Source organism: Netta rufina (genome assembly GCF_964035555.1).
Source record: "Netta rufina genome assembly, chromosome: 9".
In the NCBI taxonomy this organism is placed as follows: Eukaryota; Metazoa; Chordata; class Aves; order Anseriformes; family Anatidae; genus Netta; species Netta rufina.
This window is the reverse complement of record NC_140132.1, coordinates 22,168,404-22,187,850: the sequence shown is the minus strand read 5'-3', so window position 1 is coordinate 22,187,850 and position 19,447 is coordinate 22,168,404. Positions and strand designations below refer to the sequence as shown.

Sequence of the window (19,447 nt, the reverse complement as noted above, 5' to 3'; positions counted from 1 at the left end):
GACGGCGCTTGGGAGGCGCTTGGACCTTGGAGGGCTTTCACAGCCCTTAATATTCTGTGATTCTGCGCTTCTACAACACAAGCAGCCCCTCTGAGGGCTCCACTGAGGATTCTGAGAGCAGCGCTGAGGCCGAACGGCGCCCGTGAGGGGCCGAAGGGGGGCGCGGCCTCCCCGGCGCCTCTCGCGAGGCCGCAGCCTCCTTCCCCCCCCCCCCGCCTCCCCCGCGCCCCGCTCCGCCGCCCGCCCCACGTCACCGCCGGAGCGGACGGGGACAACATGGCGGAGCGGCGGCGCCACAGGAAGCGGACCCAGGTACCGAGCCCCGCCGGCCTCACGGCCTCCGCCGCTCCCCTCGGGGAGCCCTCGGTGGAAAGAGCTGGCCGAGCCCCGGGCCCCGAGCCCGAGGCCTTCCCCGCGGCCCCCTCAAGGAGCTCGGGAGGGAGAAGGGGAGGTTGGGGGGGGAAGGGGAAGGGAGGCGGTGGAGCCCCGCGCCGGGACGTGAGGGGGGTTTGGGGCTGGGAATTTTCTAGCAAAGCGCCGCGGGGCCGCCCTGAGGGGGCTCGGTAGGGCCGGGGAGGAGCGGATGGAGGCGGGGGGGAGGGCCGGGTGTCCCCCCCCCCCCGAGCCGTTCCTGCCAAAAATTGGGGTTTGTGAGTGCTGTGGGGGTGCTGATGCGGCTCCGTGCATAGCTGCAGCATCAGGAGCTGGGACCTGGCGTGTGTTTATCATTAGCCCTAACGCTGAGGAGTGGTCAGGTTTTATGGCCGTGCTCAGAGTGGAGGTGACGCTTGTGAGGGGAGTCGCAGAGCTGCTCAACAGATGGACGCCTCAGACTTTGTCCTTCTGCTTCGCTGCCCCCTTCTTTCTGCTCCTTTCCCTCCCCTCCCCTGAGGAGATGGGGATGTGTCAGTGCTCGCAGTGGTGCCTGTTCCCCTTTAATTCAAATTACCGTGAAGGGGGGAAAAAAACGCAAGGAGTAATTAACCAGAATCTTGTTAAATAAGTTATCAATCACAGGCGGTGGGCATTACGGGGTTATTCACTCTCCAGAATTGTCCCAGCCTGTCCCTTACCGAGGAGGGATGACAGCAGCCCAATCAAGCATCCATCAAAACCAAATTGAAAGTAATTTAATGTTTTGTATAATACCCAGGGCTCTGGTTTTGCAAGCACTTAAGCACATGTTTACTTCCAGCCTGCTAGCAATAGGAGGATTTCCTGGGTTGTTACCGATTGCATCCGTGTCTAGGTGTGAATGCTGAAGGTTTGGGATTCTGGCCTAAATTTGTGGCACAGCTGTACAGCTAAGTCCCTATTGCCTCCTCGTAGTCCCAGTGACAATGGGAAGACAGGACACGGAACAAAGAACATTGTTGAATGCCCAGAGGGTGATCCTAATTGGTCAGAGTGAATAAAGCAAGATGTATTTTTCTGGTTTGCCTTTTTTTTTTTTTAAGCTTTTTGAACTTTCTTGGCGTAGTTACAGTATGTTTATCATGTTTCAGGATAACGCTGCAAGTTGCTTTTGAAAGGAAGAGTGGGGTGTGTGTTTGTAGGTGTCTGAAGTGCTTTAGAAGTGAGTACTTACTTCAGGGCAGTGTGTACCCCCTACTAAAGAGGCTATTTACCATGCTGTGAGTGGGTCTGACATCTGAATGCCCCATTGCTAATTTCTTGTCAAGAGTAAGACTGTAGCAGGAGACAGAATATTTAGCTGTGGATAAAGCTGATGGAGCAGACTTCAATCACAAACATTGCGTGTACAAAAACAGGCTTCGGAATAATTTTATATCTACCATCAAGATGTGAATCGTGGTACTTTGGTCAACAAGCTAAACGTGAGATGAGGCATGCAAAAAGGGGCAATAAAACAGCTCAAAATTCTCTCAAGCCTGCTTTTCCATCGGAAGCGATACCAGGAAGGATTTATTGTTCAGGATGCATTTTCATAACGAAATACATTGCCCAATCTGGACCGCTGAGCTTCGACTCTTCCTCTGGCAACAAGGTGAAAGTGAGGGAAGTTACAGAAATCCTAACTTCAAAAGCCGGAGTGAAGACGTTTTGTAGGTTAAGTTGTCGCTGTCATTCCTGACGGTAATTTAACTGTAATTAACATGGAGGCACGCAGCAGTGCAAAGAGCCTGTTCTGTGGGAAGCAGATTGCTAGAGCCAGTGGGCTCCCACGTGATTCAAACTTCTGAAGTCAGGGATGCTCGATGTATATGAAGGACTTAGTAAAAGAAAGCAACATATGTTGTCTGATGGCTAGTTTAATATTTCTTCTTGAGACAGACACCTCTCTGGGTGTCAAAGACATCTGGGGGATGTCTTCGGATGCCTTTTGCTCCAGCAACCCAATGAAGGCTATTTCATCTCTTGGGAAAAACAGTCTGTCCCGAAACACTCACTTAAACACCAAATCTTGAGCTGGTCGCTTTGACGAGCGTTCGGTTGGGTAACACGTGGCACTTTGGCAGGTCTGCGCTCGGACTATTAAGTCGGCATTAAGTTTTAATTACTTTGGCCAGATTCCATTGTGCATGGTTTTATTCTGCAGATGTGAAGTTGTGTTTGCGTTGCGATTAATAGCACTCGCATAGCATCCTAGTGCTGTGCCCTCCACTCTCAAAATGCTAATGCGTATAAATATCACTTTTATAAATAGAGAAAACTCTTCTGAGGCAGTGATTTGGCAAATGCCTCGACTGCAAACTGAGGTTTGGGGGTAACAGGAGAACGTGCTTTCGTTGTTGGCTTTTTTTTTTTTTTTTTTTTCCCCTTCTTGAATCCCTGGATGCAAGCTTTGAGATTCTCCTGATGAAGGACATGGACTAATTGGTATTAACTGTTCCTGTTGGTCATTCTTCCGTGCCTTGATTTGGGCTCTGCTGGAAGGAAAATGTGCAACAGCTGCATTGCTGCAAAGTGGTACAGCTTTTTGGGAATGGGTACGAAAAGGGTCTTCTGAAATGACAATGCAGTACTGTACCATTACCAGAAATGTTAATGCAGCTGGCCAATTTTCTTGTTATCTTCTGGTAAATTCGAGTAAAGCCGAGTAGGATGATAACTAGGGAGAACAGCGAAGTAGCTTTTTCAAAAGGGAGTAGTATCAAGTGGTAAAGGAAGAAGAAACAAAGATTGAGGGGGGAAAACAGAAAAATAAGCATTTAAAATAGTAGCTCCTTGTGTCAATAACAAAAGAATCCCTGTAGTATGAAAATCTGAATTAGATTTTTGGCGATAGGAAGGGAGAAAGTCAAAACAACTGGCCTCAGGTTAGAATAAGACTGCAGCTGGCATGTTTTATCTCCCAAATACCATGCGTTGCTCCTTGGGCATGAGTTTTAGAACCCAATGTGTTTTGTTGTGAATATGTAAACTCAGTTTTTTCTCCAGAAAATTAGTGATAGCTGCAAAGAACGAACAAACAAACAAATACGTCTACTTACCTAGGACATGTACAGGACAAAAGCAGGTTAACCTTTTCCTGTATGGAAGAGTGAGCGTCTTGTGGCCAGCAGACAGCCGCAGCAATGCAGAAGAACTGGTTCCTCTGCCTGCCTCTGCCATGGTGCCTTTTGAGAGACCTGGGGCAATCCACGTAGTGGTCATCCGGGCAGGAGCCGGGCAGCTTTACCCTTGGTAGGCACTGAAGAAAATTCAGACGGAGTCCTAAGAGCAAGGATCAGCCCCTAACGGGTTGTTTTCCCCCGACCCAGCCTCATCCAGTGATGCATCAAATTGTGCTAACTTGTGTGTTCCTTCTCTGCTCTACAGCACCTTGGTTTCTTTTAGGCAAAGTCCCCAAGTTTCAACAGAGTGGGTGAGGACGATGCCTTTCCCTGCCACAGAACATCCAGCCTAAGGTTTGGGTATGAATCCTCTCAAGCAGGGAGTTTTGGGGTTTCACGTGCCCCATGTGAGCACCACTGATTGAAGAGCCTGCGAATGTTTTTGAGTGTGCCCTGACGCATTCAGCATCCTCTGGAAAGCTGATGTGTTTGAGTCCTTAGCAGGGACGTGAGGGTGTTCCCATCAGCTAGGTACAGGTGCTCCATGTAGGTTGGTGGCTTAGCCCCCACCACCTCTATCTGATTAGCAAAGGGTGATGCAAGGGGACTCTTCAGGGGCTGGGTTAGGTGTTCAGAGATTCTTAGATGGTTAAAATGCTGGTTGTCCCTGAAGAGTTCACCCAAACTTCACTGTAACAACAATTAGGCATTGAGAAAATCCTGGCAAATGTCCGTGTGGGTTTGGATGTCAACACTTGCTGAAGATTTGTCAGTGCCTTCTAGCCTGTGCGCATTTCGTATGTGGTACTGGCCGTGTGCTGAATGTGGACTTCAAAAGCAGGTGGCAGTGGTTACAGGAGCTGGTGGACTGCCATGAAGTCTGTGCTGCCTAACCCCTGCTCCAGCAGTAAGTGATGGTTTGTAGTGGGTGATACTAGAGCTGAACCCCACGCCAGTCTTCGTGCCTTTTGTGCCATACTGGGAGAGGAAAGGGACTTTGGGATAAGGGATCCTCTGACGGCGCAGAGGAAGCGCTGGAGCCAGCTCTGTGCCACTGGCAGTGCCCCCTGGAGAAGGCTCGTTTGGCAAAATGAGAAAACGGCATCCTGAGAGTCTGCGAGGCCGGGAGAAGATAGGCTGGTGATTCAGCCCAACTCCAACGTGCTCAGACCATCCTGGGACGAGATAACTTGGATGCAGCTGTGTGTGCAGGCAGGGTATGAGGAGGAGAGCGTGGAATGATGTAGACTCCATCTGGATGTAAACTCTCAGCTGGGAGGGTCGGCTGCACCTGATTAAGTACTCAAATGTCTTGCTTTCCTTATCTGAAAGTTGTATAAACTGTTCGGCTTCAGAAACCGTCTGTGAGGGATGATGTTCTGAAAACCGAAGTGTGCAGGTCTTCTGTCTTCCCTATAAAAGTGAATTTTAAATATCGCACGCTTTTTAAGGCTGTGTTGTCTGCTTTAAAGCTTCATAACTTATTCCAAACTACCCCTTGATTCATTTGTGTAACCCTTTTCTAAATATACAGGAGGCCTAAGAAGCCCCCTGTTTGGCTATTTCTCCGGCTGAGCATAGAGATCTGCTAAACTGCATCTTTAAAAACTTGCACTCTAGGTACTGACATTTTCAGTGCTTCTGTTGACTTTGCTTTATGAGGGAATTCAGTATTCTGTCTGTCATCTGCTTTAATATTGTAACAGAAGTCTGGCTCTGCAAGTAAAGGGCTGAAAATAGGATGAAAAATGGGGATTAATTTGCAGGGAAAACTTTCTGAGAACGAGCTTGGTCAAGCTATGGCAATTTCTCTCACAGGAAAGCTTTTTTGCTTGGGTTACTCTGCAGCAACCCCACAGAAAAGGACAAAGCACTAGATAGTAAGGAGCAATCAAAAAAACTGGTGCCAGCCGCTGCCTGTATAGCACATCACATGGCTTAGCAGAATCGTAAACATTTAAGGAAGGAAAAAATATGAAATCCTGGCAGAGGAATGAAGTGAGTAACTTCTCGGGCTGTTTCATGGACTGTGCTGTAAAGAAGAGCGTTTGCCTTGTGAATCGTCATCAGGAGTATGAAGTGCTGGTAGGAAACGTGAGAAAAGCATTATTCCGAAATGCAGCTGCTGCATCTCATCGTTTGTATCCATGGCACCTTGGTGTGGGTGCCCTACCCTAATCATGTGGTACATCCATCCGTTTCCCTTCAGTGCATTGTGGTGTAGTTTGTTGCTATTAAATCAAATCTGGTTTGGTACCAAAATTAGTAAGATAATCAGGGATTTATAGTTGCTGGTACAAGTGCACCATATAAGGGGACTTCAGACCACAGTATGTGGTGTGCGTGCACTGCCAGTTCGTGGGTAGTTATCTGCTGTTACACACAGACTGATAAAATTGGAAAGGAGAAAAATGAAGGGTTGAACACGGAGAAAGTTTTCCATCCATGTGAGGTCTGCTAGGATCATCTGGCGTGTGTTTGTAAACATAACTGGCGAGTGTGAGAGTATAGTTCTGCACACACACAAAGAATTCAGGCTTAAAAATCTCAGGAGGCTCAGAACGAACAAACCACTGGCTGCTTTTGGTAAGGTGGATATCCTGCGCCTGATTGATTTTCTTTAAAAAGGTAGGAAAAGCAAAAATCTCCTTTAGAAGGATCATTCATTAACCAGTTGATTTTGAAAGCTAGCAGTGCAGGCTGTTGAAAGTTAACAGCTCACACTGTCTGAAGTTTTTATTCAGAGGTAACGACTGCTTGACCTTGCGTTTCTGCTTCTTGCAATGTTGTGGTTGTGCAGCTTCAAAGCAGGAATGGACCTTTAAAAATGCTGTGTCTTTACACTGGATCTTTGCGATCTGTATATACCCATAAATCCACAGTCTTCGTGGCTTCTGTGCTGCATTTCTGTGGGCAGCACAAGGACAGGTACAGAAAAGGTGCTGCTGGCCTGCAAAAAGTCTTGGGGTGTCTGTGCGTGATCCCCAGGTCGCAGTGGGGAGGGGACCTGGAGACCTGAGCCTTGCTGACTGAAAGAGCTCTTACAGAAAGGAGTTTGAGGAAGTTTGTGTGAATCGGTGTAATATCCCAAACGTTTGTTTCATGATTTTCTGAAGCAGGAATGTTCAAAAGGTCTTCCTCCCCCCTACAAATACTAGGCAGTAATTCAACACAACTGAAAGCGCTTATCTTCTGCCTTCTGTCTTACAAGTCCTTTGAATTCTGCTACCGGTCTGCAAATTGGTAAATGTATGGCATGTGTTGATGTTTGTAGACTAAAGGTGCCTTTTTCCTAAAATGCTTGTTCTGGAGCTCATGTACCTCATCGTGCTGCACTTTATACTGGTGTTCCTAGTCCCTGGACTGGGAGAACCTCCTTGATGGTACTCGTGAGTCCAAGTCACGTTGTAGTCATGCAGTGGTATTGAAAACTTTGACACAAATCTTTCAACTTCTATTCAACATGGTTTTCACCCCTCTTTGACATGAAATTCCAGCTGCTCAGTATTCTGTCAACATGCCTGTGTTGCTGGCATTTCATACATGCCAGTTCTCTCTGTATTGTTTTTCTTTGCTCTCAGCTTCACAACTGTTTTCCTCCAGCCTTGTAAGCAGCTTTCCATTTGCCAAGTGTCCAGTACTTTCCTCTGACTTCCTCCTTTAACTTGCCTTTTTTACAGAGCTGCTGAATGAGTTTGTAGTCGTTACTTTTGGATCATCTAACACTATATTCTGGGATTATGTATCTTTTGCATGTTGTAGAAAGAAAGCTCTTGAGAATAATGACTTATGTTCACGTCTTTTACATTTTGTTTGTTATTTATAAATTGCCACCAAATAATGAGGATTTTGCAATATCTGAATTCTGAGCCCAAGTGAATGTTTCTCCATTGTGCTTAAGACTCTCTTAATTTTGCACTTTCTCTGTTGTAGGAGGTCGGTGAGCCATTCAAAGAGGAGAAGGCTGTTGCTAAATACTTACGGTTCAACTGTCCAACAAAATCCACCAACATGATGGGCCACCGAGTTGACTATTTTATCGGTAGGGTTACTTTTAACCACAAAACTAAACTGTCTAACACTGTACTGCGGGTGGTGGGAAGAGGATTTTGTTTTTATTTTTTGTGCTTTATCTAATAAGTACCGATCTTTCAGTACAGTTTTGAAAACTTAGATAAGCATTAGATAGCTGTAAAATTAATCTTATCTGAAGTAAACACAATAAACGTTTCACTCTGTGATTTAAAGGTGCGTAGTTGTCAAGTACTTCAGAATAGCAGCTACTCATTTACCTTAAAAATTGAGAAGATGTGAAATGTCACTGGAACTGATTGACTGACTGGTGTGGTTCAAGTAATGTAGACTCCAGGATGAATGAAATAAATGTCATTCTTTCTAACACATTGTTTTTGTTTTTTTTTCCCCCCATTTTTTCCTTTAGCCTCAAAAGCTGTGGATTGCCTCCTGGATTCTAAGTGGGCAAAGGCAAAGAAAGGAGAAGAAGCGTTGTTTACTACTCGGGAGTCTGTAGTTGAATACTGCAACAGGTATGACCTAATCTAAATCATCGCTTTTATTAATGAGTACAGTTGTCAAGACGTCTTCGTTACTTAGAAACAGTTTTGCTTAGGCCTCTTTGATGAAAGGACTTGATGCGTTCTAAGACATTAGCATTAGTATGTAAAAATAAAGACTTTTTATTGCTATGTTTGAGGGTGTCAGATGAGAAATAGGAACAAGGTAGTGTCATCATCTTTGTTTCCCAAATTCTCTTCTGCATTTGTTATGCTGTTTGGGGCAGCAAATTTTCCTAAATGTTATAGCTCTTTTATGTCAGCAGGATGAGAGCTCTCAACTGTCTCCTTCCTGTGGACCTGGACTGCCATTATGGCAAAAGCTGAACTTTGAGGTTCAATTTATGCCTCTCATGTGGCACGTCTCTGTTGCTTAGCAGACTCAAAAGTGCTTTGTTTAGATGAATGGCATATTCTGGCCCTTCTATCCTTTTTTGGGGCTGAATCTTATACTTGGAAAGCTATGCAAAAGCCACTTACAAGTAACGACTATATTTAGGGGGTTTTGTTGTTTTGTTTTTTCTTTTTGGGCTTCTTAGATAGCCATCCAGCAGGTGAGATTCTGCCCCTAGTTCTAGGGCTGAGACAGGCCTGATGCCGTTTGAACTTTGTGCTGACTTAGTCAAGAAAATTTAGGAAAAAGAACTTATTTTAATGCAAGCAGAAAAATATCTTTCTTTCCAGGATCTTTGGACTGAGGTCTGTATGTTTGCCTCTCAGTTATTAAACCATCAGTTGAGACAACAGTTGGTTGAGTCCTTCAGCTCCAGCAGGGTAGAGAGTGACAACGTAGCATGCAAAAAAAAATCCATTTGACCCTCTGTTCTCTGACTTTTATCACCAGCATCATCTCATGCACTGTTGTCAGTGTTCTAAACGTTAGCACTGTCTGCTTCCTTGGCCACTTGAGAGAGATGGAGAGATGTCTTAATACAGCGGGGAAAGTAGTCCCTTCAGCAGAAGAGGCTGTTTAGGCTTTCATGCGTATTAAAAAGAAGTACCTTAACTCTCCTGGTGTGGCCATTGTGATTGTTTTACCTGCCCTATCCAATAGGAAACAACTATCAGATTCTGTGTCACCATCCTGGGTCGGTTGCATTGAATAGTTCCGTATTTAATAAGTTCCTGTCCGCATTCATAGCGTGAATCCAATGTGTAAGGTCTCGTGGTGCACTCACATATCCATCTAAAGAAACCACAGCACTAACGCTGCGTTTGGCAGCTCTAAAGAGGGCCAATGGTGGGAATTAGCAATTCACCGCATTTCACTGTCATGTGAAGGTCTGTCCTGCTTCACCACCTGCCTGTTGGCTGCTCTGATAACGTGGCTTCATGCTTGGGCCCACTGCAGGGGGCTTCCAGTGTGGTCTGTTCACGCTCCATTGGAGACAGGGATGGCTCCCCCAGCTGAGAAGAAAAGTAGGTGCTCCCAAGCGAGTGGTCTTCTGTTGCTCGAAAGAGAAACTACATGAACAGTTGTCTGAGGGAAGTTTTTTTTGGCTTGGTTTGGTTTTCTTATTTATTTTAATTAACCTGTGTCCTGCTTTCGGTTGGGATAAAGTTAATTTTCTTCCTAGTAGCTGGTATGGTGCCGTGTTTTGGATCGAGGATGAGAATAACACTGATAACACGCCAGCGTTTTAGTTGTTGCAGAGCAGTGCTCACACAGAGCCAAGGACTTTGCAGCTCCTCGGGCTGCCCTGCAGCGAGCAGGCTGGGGGTGCACCAGGAGCTGGAGGGGACAGAACCAGGACAGTGGGCCCCAGCCAAAGGGATGTCCTATGCCATGGGGCGTCCTGCTCAGCAATAACACTGCTGGGTGAGCAAACAGTGCTGTTAGCTGCCTGCCGGGTTAAACCATAACAACCTGAAGCAGCTGTCTTTGATAATCAGCGTGCATGTATGTTTAAGTGGTAGAAGGACTTCTCTTTCTTCACTGAGTTCCTAATGTAACAGGCAGTCCAGCATAAGGATTTGATCTGCAGCAAGAGTTGAAAGAAACCAAGTACAAATCAAATCGATCTGATGCGTAGGGCCAGCTTTTTGCTGTGAATTGGCCCTTGCAATCGTAACCCACTGCTTCCCCTCGGTCTGAAGAGCAGGATCCTGTACTGCTCTTCCTATTCTGAGTTTGGGTATGGCCCTTTCAAGGACATTACTTGTTACACAGCTTCAGGACTGTCAGATACTACATCCTATGGCCCAGCCAGCCATACATGTACTTGCTGTAAGGCATGTTTGTAGCTAATGTGAATGGAATGCTTGCACGTGTGCCACAGTTCCAGTGGTAATTTTGTTCAATGTGCACCTCTTACCAAGTAACTTAATAAGCTGTTTGTCTACTTCCTTATTTTGGCGATGAAATACGTTGACATGAACTTGCAAATATATATCAGGTAGTCGTATTCATGGGAAAGATCATTAAATTGACTCGATGGCTTTCTCCATCCTACATCTTGTGTATTCACTTGTGTTTATGCCAAACACTGGCACAGGAAACTATGTTTTTTACTCAGTTCTGAACAGATGAACAAAAAGGAGCAAGAGGTGAGATGGGGTCATTTGTGATGGTGACCTCTGTCAATCAGTTATGCTGTTCGTGATTATATTAGGTAGCCTAGACTGTTACCTAATGATGTAAGTGTGTGTAAGCATGGTAATTCCAGCCACGCTTAAATTGTATCATCTAACCTTTTTCCTTGTAAGACTCTTGAAGAAACAGTTCTTTCATCGAGCGTTAAAAGTGATGAAAATGAAACCTGACAAGGATACAAAGAAAGAAAAGGAAAAAGGAAAGGCTGAGAGTGGGAAAGAAGAGGAGAAGAAGAGCAAGAAGGAAAGTGGCAAAGATGAAAAAAACAAGAAGGAGAAAGAAAAGAAGAAGGATGGGGAAAAAGAGGAGTGTAAGAAGGTAAGTGCAATCTGCAAGAGGAGAGACAAACCTGTTAACAGAGAAGACATTAACTGGTATTGTTAAGATCATATTGGCTTAAAAATATGGTTGTTTTTTCTAAAGTGTTTCTTCCTGTTTTGGTCTTTAAAATACCCGTTTTTACATTGTGGGGTTCTGATTCTGATTCAGGTCAAAACGGAGACTTCAGTTCGATCTCCTCACCTTGTAGTGCGGACTGAGTTAATGAAAGCCGCCTCCTGCTCTGCTGCAGCGGGCACTGATGCTTTGTGCAGCTGCACCTTAGCATAGATGGATGTGTATGTGTGTGCCCTAACATCTCAAAGCGCTGCAGCTGTGTATGTAAAATGAAGCAGCAGTTCTACCATGTTTGGTGATAAGAATGTCTGGAATGTGATACTTGGTGCTTGCAAGTAGCTCTGTAATAGTGGGCCAGCTTTGTGTATGGGAGCTCTGTTATTAATCTCCTTAATGCCTAGTTTTTACAGACGTCTGATCTACATTCTTTACAGTTCCTACTGTTATTACTGTACAAGTTTTAAATGTTTTCTTCACGTTTTCATTCCCGATTTATTCTAGTAGCTGAACAGAAATCATAAATTAAAACATTAGGAATCTGCTGGACAGACTTGATGAAGAGATGTATTTTGTCTTCTGTATACAGTGATATGAATCCAGTGAGAGTTAGTAGGATAGTGCTCAAAGTTACCGCAGTCTGGACACTCCTGAGTGAGGTAATGGCACGCAATCAAAGGTGCAGTCCACATGTACAAAGGTCTAGATCTCAAAAGAAAGCTGCATGGCTAATAAAGGAATGAGAAACAAAACAGTCTTGCAGGCGGTCAGAACAGAGAAGGCAGTGTAAGGTTACCTAACTCCTGAGATACCTTACAGTGCAGACGTTGAAAGTTAGGAATTCCTCCAACTCACTGTCATCTGAAGTGTTATTATTAAATGCAATGTTAATTTTTAAACTAATCATTAATTATTGAACTGATATTTTAGTGGACAATGTAAGCCATTGGGTACTAACTTAACACAGGGCAAAAATTGTAAATTTAGTTTCTAGCAAAGAAGTAAGCAAAGAGAGTGAAACAGGAGGTGGGGAAGAGGGAAGCACAAGGTCCCAAAAGGACTGAGGAAGGTAGAGAATGAAAAGGCAGAAATTGATTCTGGAAGGATGCCTGTGTGGTAAATGTGGCACCAAGATACCCATTAATTCTACAAGAGCTAGTGATTATAAAGCATCGTACTCTGCGCTTGATCTCTGTGCAGACTTTGTGGTTAATGTCAGTGGAACTTTGCTGTGCATTTGAACACATTAATCCCAAATTTACAGCCTAGTCCTTAGGTACTATGTATAAATAAAATTTCTCTTTCCTTACAATTTGCCTTTATTTTTAGATACCCAATTGTTAAGGAATGAGAACAATAAGAAATACAGTAAATAGTGTCTTCACTTAAGATCACATTTTGTTTTTTTTTTTAATTTGTAAAAAGCTGTCAGACTCAATATATTAAATACCAGAAATTAAAACCCTGTACATGTTTTTTATGTATAATCTGTGTTTCTCTCCAGGATGAGACCCCAGGAACGCCCAAAAAAAAGGAAACTAAGAGGAAATTTAAACTTGAGCCACATGAAGACCAAGTTTTCTTGGATGGAAATGAGGTAAGATTTACGGATACTTTCTAAATTTAGTGTCAGTATACTGCCAGATAATAGCTTAATTTACTACATCTCTGCAGACGTTCTTGTCCCATGGAAGGGAAAAATAATGACGATGCGATGGGTTATCTTGAAACACCAAGTTTTAGATATCTGCAGTGAGATTAGGGGCAGATAAATGTAGAACAGGAACTTAAAAAAAAAATCTAGAAGAAAACCTAATTCCCTGTACTTTACATGTGATTGGCCATGAGGTGAAGTTTTTGTCCTCGTGGTGTAATCAGGTGTTGGAGCAGGCTGTGCAGGAGGTTCTGCAGTCTCCATGCTCAGAGGCTTTTAAGATTGGATCTGGTAAAGCCCTGAGCGACCTGGTCAGGTATCACGGCTGACCCTGCTTTGAACAGGGGAATGGACTTCATGAGGCTATTTCTCATGAAAATGGCCTCATGAGATTTCTAAACAAATATCAAGCCTTTTAGAATGTGAAGTGCAATCCCAGGAGTGGAAGTCAAAAGTATCTGGCATCCAGAGGCTGCCTGACTTTGTGATCTGAGCAGCTGGGTGATTCTGAATTCTTATCCTGGCTTTACCACTGAAATTTTGTGTGGTCTTAAGTACTTTCTGCACCTTTCTTTCCTGGAAGTCAAATCATTTAATTCTTCAACAGTTCGGTTAACGTACAGAGCCATATTCCTGCTTTAAAGATTTGGGATACATTAGTAACTCCTTACTTTAGCAAAGATAAACTGTTCTCAGCATGCTTTGTGTCACTGTATGGGAATGTCTCCTGGGATTCTAGTAGCCCTTTGGTTATAAAACATGTGGCAGTGAACTCTAAATAAATTACTTGTGTGGAAAACGTGTTTCCTTTATGTATCTCTTTTTTGATCTTCGCAGTCAGATCTTTTACAAGCTGTCTTGATCTGTTTCATCCCACCTTGTGTACAATCACCCCTACCTCTGATCCTCCCCATTGTCTTTTACATGGAGTACCCAGCATGGCATGCAGCATTCAAAGCGGGGCTGCAGTGCTGTATTAGCAGCATAATAGTCTTTACAGGTATCCTAACGTTTTGTATTTTTATTTTTTAATGATGAGCTCCCACTTTTCAAGAGCTGCAACTCCCATAAACTTTCCTGAGTAGGAGCTAGTTTAGATCCATTCCTTGGGTATTTACATTAGAGCTGTTTTTAATTTTAATTCTTTTGCACTTAGGATAGCGTGTAATACTCAGTATTTATATTGCCCAGTCATGATCTTCAGTTTGGGCTTGCCAAGGAGTTGAATGGCAGCAGAGCAATGCCTGCATGTAGTTACTTTTTATACCCTGTGAGAATAGCATTAAATACTTCTTGTTGCATCACACTGAAAAACTGCACTACTGCCTCATCTAAGGCGTTGTCTTGGTAGTTTTTATCAACTCTTCTGCTATGAGGGCTCCTGGCTGCTAGTAGTCAGCTGCTTCTTTGAATCTTAACTATTGATAACTATAAAAACTGTTCAATTTTGTGAGAAAGGGAAAGAAATACTAGTTTAAGAAAACTGCCCTTCACAGGGAAGGTTTTTTCATTAAAAACTGGACCTATCTGATTCAGATGGAGCCACAGCTCTCATGCAAACATCTGGTACTCAGTGTTGCAATGGTAGGCATTTAGGTAAGTGTGCTGTGGTACAGAGGGTACAATACATTTATCTGAGGTCATCAGAGGGGACTTGAGCTGAATTGAGCGTTTCAGCTTGATGCTTTGTTCCATGGTCAGTCTGCTGGTTTTTTTGCTTGTTTGTGTTTCTCCTCTTAAGAGAATCTCTTCAAAGCTAGAAGCAATTTTTGTTTCCGGTTGTGGACTTGAGAAATTTTTATAAGTTTTTCTTGGCTCCGTGCTGAGCAATGTTAATGTGTAAAGGAAGAACAAAAGACGACAAGAAACACCTTGATTCAGTGACATTTCTGAATCTTTCGTTTCCCCATCAGCTTTACAGTTTGAATGTTTTCCCTGGAATTTTGTCACCTGTAAATTAATCTGGGAAAAAAATTCTTTTATGAAGCAATTCTTTGATAGATCTCATTTGATATTTCCCATGTTTTTCTTAAACAACGGGGAAGTTCATTCTCTCCCTGCCTGAAGACTTTGTCCCAGCAAGGTAAACTCTGCATCATGTCCCGCTCCAGCAGCACAGTGTCCTTAGGCCTCCTGCCACCAAGCTCAGATTACGATCGGTACATACCTAAGGCAATCAGTAGGAGCATGCAGGCGTGCAGCCCCATGGCTGTTTGTCTCTTTCTGCAGCTCTTTCAGTGACACAAACCTGTTTCAAGTCCTTAACACTTCTTAGGATACACAATCCCTTGCCCTCCTCTTCTACCCTGATATGGCAGAAATGTTATTTTAACATTTGTACGCTAACAGCCAGAGTGCTGTTTTCTCAGTGCAAAGCAATATAGCAAGGCACTAAGCATTTGAGTGAGGAAATAAATTAAGTAATTTATCAGAGCACTTGCTTTTTAAGTATTAATCACTATTTCTGTTGTAGGTGTATGTGTGGATCTATGACCCTGTTCACTTTAAAACATTTGCAATGGGACTTGTACTGGGTAAGTAAGAGTAGACAATAGTAAGCCCACCACGAATGGGGGAATATCAACAGGATATCTCTCCTTGCAGAAATGTCTCATCTTCCTGGACAAACTGCTTTGCTCTTCAGTTTCAGCATGACTTGATACCAATCACATGACATGGTTTTTGATCTCAGGATGGAGGGAGGATGCATGCAAATAAACAAAACACACACAAAAGACAGCTGAAGCATAGTTCAGCAAGCTTGCAAGCTGTTTATTTCAGTTTAAACAAATAAGCAAGTTGCTTCATAGGCCGCTGTGGTGGGTTATATAAAAATGGGAAAGATATTAAAGCTGTTAATTTAAACTATAAATAATACCTTTCTGACCCTTGTGTTTGTTTGGTTTAGGCAGTCAGCTTTTTTTTTTTTTTTTAATTGAATGTAATCTTGTTGTTCACTCACATCAGTGAGCTAACAGCTAATTTCACTGCTGGTCCAATGCCCTTGACCTATACTTTGCAGCTTCCTCTCCCTGTGAGAACCACCTTTCTAGGGAAACACTGTCATCCCCTGGGGCCATATTCAGCTCTCTGATCAATCCTTGGGCCACCAGGAGCTCCACCCAGCTCTCTGTGCCCGCTTCCTGCTGGACTGGTTGTTGGCAGCTCCCTGCTCACCTTTTTGCTTATTGCCTTTCCAGGGGTGCTCCTTTCTCTTTTGATCAAGTATAACAATGTAGACTTGCTCAGTGTGGTCCCTGGTGTCTGTGTAACCACTATGAGAACAGCAGGGGAACTAGAAAATATTTCAGTCAAGGCCTAAAATGCTGTCGTGTAACTCATACTTTGCTAAGCCAATACCTTGAGTAAATGGTAAGCCTCGAACCTTCGTGTATGTATGAGGAACAACTAAGCACGTGTCTCATATGTTTGTTCTTATCTTCCTATTTAGTGATCGCTGTTATAGCTGCAACCCTGTTTCCACTCTGGCCAGCAGAGATGCGTGTTGGTGTTTATTACCTCAGTGTAGGTGCAGGCTGTTTTGTAGCCAGTATTCTTCTTCTTGCTGTTGGTAAGTGTTGGCCTTCTTCATTTTATCAGCAGGTGAAGTCTAAAAGGGTAGAAACATTTAAACATACATTTAAACATTGGCTCAGATGGGTGAAGAACCTCTATTACTTCTGATTATTTTGTTAGCAGTAGCCAGACTGGTCCTGGGTATCTATTTCCTTAGTGGCCACTGGGTGTCAGGGTTGTGCCACAGAAAGAAAAGTCTCAGGCTTGTTCCACCTGTTTGTGCTTCCTCTGTTGTGGAGATTTGTTTACTGCCTCAGTTTAAAAACAAACAAAACAAGAAACCGAAAAACAAAACAAAACAAAAACCATAATGCCAGAACATAAGAACAGATTCAGTAGTGAGAATGGTGTAACCAGGATTTTAAAGCATTAAGAACTAGATCATAGACAGGATATATGGTTACTGGGGACAAGGAAAAAGACTTGGTAAGTAAAATAATAATAAATCAAGAATGCTACTGCAGAATGAGAGGATTTTCCTCAAGGTTGCCACTGTTGCTGGCTTTGGCTGCCTGTTAGCACTGGATACTTCTTACACCATAGTTGTACATTGTGAGTGTTTATAATAACAAAATTTCCCATTTTTTAAATACAGCTCGCTGCATCCTTTTCCTTATTATCTGGCTCATCACTGGAGGAAGGCATCACTTCTGGTTTCTGCCAAACCTTACAGCAGACGTGGGATTCATTGACTCCTTCAGGCCCCTGTACACACACGAATACAAAGGACCAAAAGCAGACTCAAAGAAAGAGGAAAAATCAGAATCCAAAAAGCAGCAAAAATACGACAGTGAGGAGAAATCAGACAGTGAGAAGAAAGAAGATGAAGATGGGAAAACAGAAGCAACAAGGAACTCGGGAACGGAAGGCTCAGGAGGCGAGCGGCATTCAGACACTGACAGTGACAGGCGTGAAGACGACAGGTCCCAGCACAGTAGTGGAAATGGAAACGACTTTGAAATGATCACAAAAGAGGAACTTGAACAGCAAACAGATGAAGGGGATTGCGAAGAGGAAGAGGAGGAGGAAGAAACCGAAAGTAGGCCTTCACATGAAAAATCATAACTCACTGTGGTTTTGGGACTAAGTATGTGCAAATGGTTGGATTTTCTTTGTTGGCTGATCACCAAAACATAGACCATACAGTAGCACCTTTGTTTGCTGAATATACATGTTACCAAACAGTTTTATATCTAGTTCCTTCATTTTTTTTTAACCATTAACTTGATTACTTGGTACTATGTTAATCATTAATATACATTTACAGAAGTTTTATCAATCTGACAAGTTTTCTATTGATTAATAGATTGCCCAGATCGTCCTCAAACATTGAAAACATAGCTTTCTGGTACTTGCATAACTGGTCAATTAATTTCACTTCTCAAACGTGCTTTTGTAAAACAGGTAAAAGTTGAATGACCAAATCTCAGATTATTCCTAGTTATACTCATTTGATAGCTAGTTAGGTAAAGCCCTTCGTAGCCCACAACTTTCTTGATATTTTTCCTGATTTTATTTTCAAAAGATTTTGAAAACTTTCCTAAGAAAACTAGTTTTAGCAGAAGTATTTTGCTGAAAATATGAAAGCTGGTAGTGCTGAATTTGGCTGCAGTGTTCTCTGTTTCTCCAGACTATGTGCCAGCAACTTAGGAAATCCAAACTGGTTTTGTACATCTGGTTCAGAGAAAGATGTCATCTCCAGCAGGTGAAGGAAGCAGCACGGTTTGGAAATGACGGCTGTTTTCTTTCTCCTGTTCCATCATAATAATTAAAAAATGTATTCTGTACATAATTTACAAATAAAGCAAACCATTTACTTTATCTGCTACTTATTATTTAGAGATTTGATCCAGCATTCAGTTTGTATTATTAAAGCCATTTTGTGGTGTATCTATCAGAGAAATGCAAGTCAAGAGGACCTCACAGAATATTTGTGTATGATCAGTAGCTGTTCCACAAGAGCTTTAGTTTTGTGCCAACATTCCATGTATTTGAGTATGAGTAAATTGATCCTTATTAAATGAAAGCAAACAACATAGCTGTATGTATGCCTTAATGTTAAAACTTTCTATTTTCTGGAACTGGAATACTTTTTAAATGGAAGAGGCCGGAGAGTATTCATCTGTTCAGAAATATGGGTAACTCAGAGCTAATATGAAGTGACCATAAATAATTTGTTTATAAATACCTTGAAGTAGTTTGTGCAGTTTCTCTTATGCATCCCTTATTTACTGGATGTTTGGAGGATTTGCTGTATGGTTTGATTGACTAAGCATTTAAGAAGGTAAAGCTCGGCATCATTCCTCTAGATCACTAGAGCAGTAATTGTAGATTTCATTGTTTCCTGAACCCATTCAGAGAAGGGTAAGCAAGAAATTTTAATAACTGACTCAGAGAACTTTTTTTTCTATCCTAAATTGCTTCCCCTTCCTTCCAGCACACACGTTTTTCAGATGGTGCAAATATATCAATCATAACGGGTGCACTGGTACACAACTCATGGGTACGGTGTCATTTGTCTCTTAAATGTTCTGAATATTTGCTCCATAAGAAAACATAAATTGGACCACTTTTTTATTCATTTAGCAGAAAATCAAAGGATCCACTACCCAAAAAGACAAGCTCCTGGACCCCCGTATGTTAGAGCTGATTAAAATAACAAAGCTTTTCACTCGCTTAAGCAGCTATTTTGCACTTAGCTCATACAGATGCTAGTTTTCAATGTTCTTGTGTTTCACGTATCCCTGTCTAACATTGATAACAGAACTGCATTTCTTTCTGTAGAGGCATCTTCAGCTAGCTGCCTCTAATTCACAGCGCACCTGACCTTCACAGCCTGCTCGGGAACTCTTGCTTTTAACCACGCTGGCGGAGAGTTACAAAATCTCTTGTACTGAAGCCATCCTTGCGGTTCATCAGGTTAGATTCTTGCTGATGCCCATAGGAGCTCAAGTAAGGGTGCCTGATCTCTCACATACGTGTCTTTTAGAAGCTGATTGCAAACTAGCGCTTTAGAGAGCACTACTGCGCCTTGAACCCTGTACAATACATAGAGGGGCAGCATGTCCAGCAGTGGTTCCAAGTCAGCAGCTGACCTACTGGCAGTTTTTGGAGAACTTAGTTCTGTAGATTTAAGTGT

General features: G+C 43.0%; 1 protein-coding gene across 1 annotated transcript; it reads left to right on the top strand.

The window, feature by feature from the left end:
- The first annotated feature begins 225 nt into the window (after nucleotides 1-225).
- SEC62 (SEC62 homolog, preprotein translocation factor) lies at nucleotides 226-18,462 on the top strand. Its single transcript, XM_084292020.1, has 8 exons — nucleotides 226-312; nucleotides 7,452-7,560; nucleotides 7,960-8,065; nucleotides 10,799-11,003; nucleotides 12,583-12,675; nucleotides 15,206-15,266; nucleotides 16,184-16,303; nucleotides 16,904-18,462. Exons 1-8 carry the CDS (start codon nucleotides 277-279, stop codon nucleotides 17,371-17,373), a joined length of 1,200 nt encoding a protein of 399 aa, XP_084148146.1. The 5' UTR covers nucleotides 226-276; the 3' UTR covers nucleotides 17,374-18,462.
- The last annotated feature ends 985 nt before the right edge of the window (nucleotides 18,463-19,447 follow it).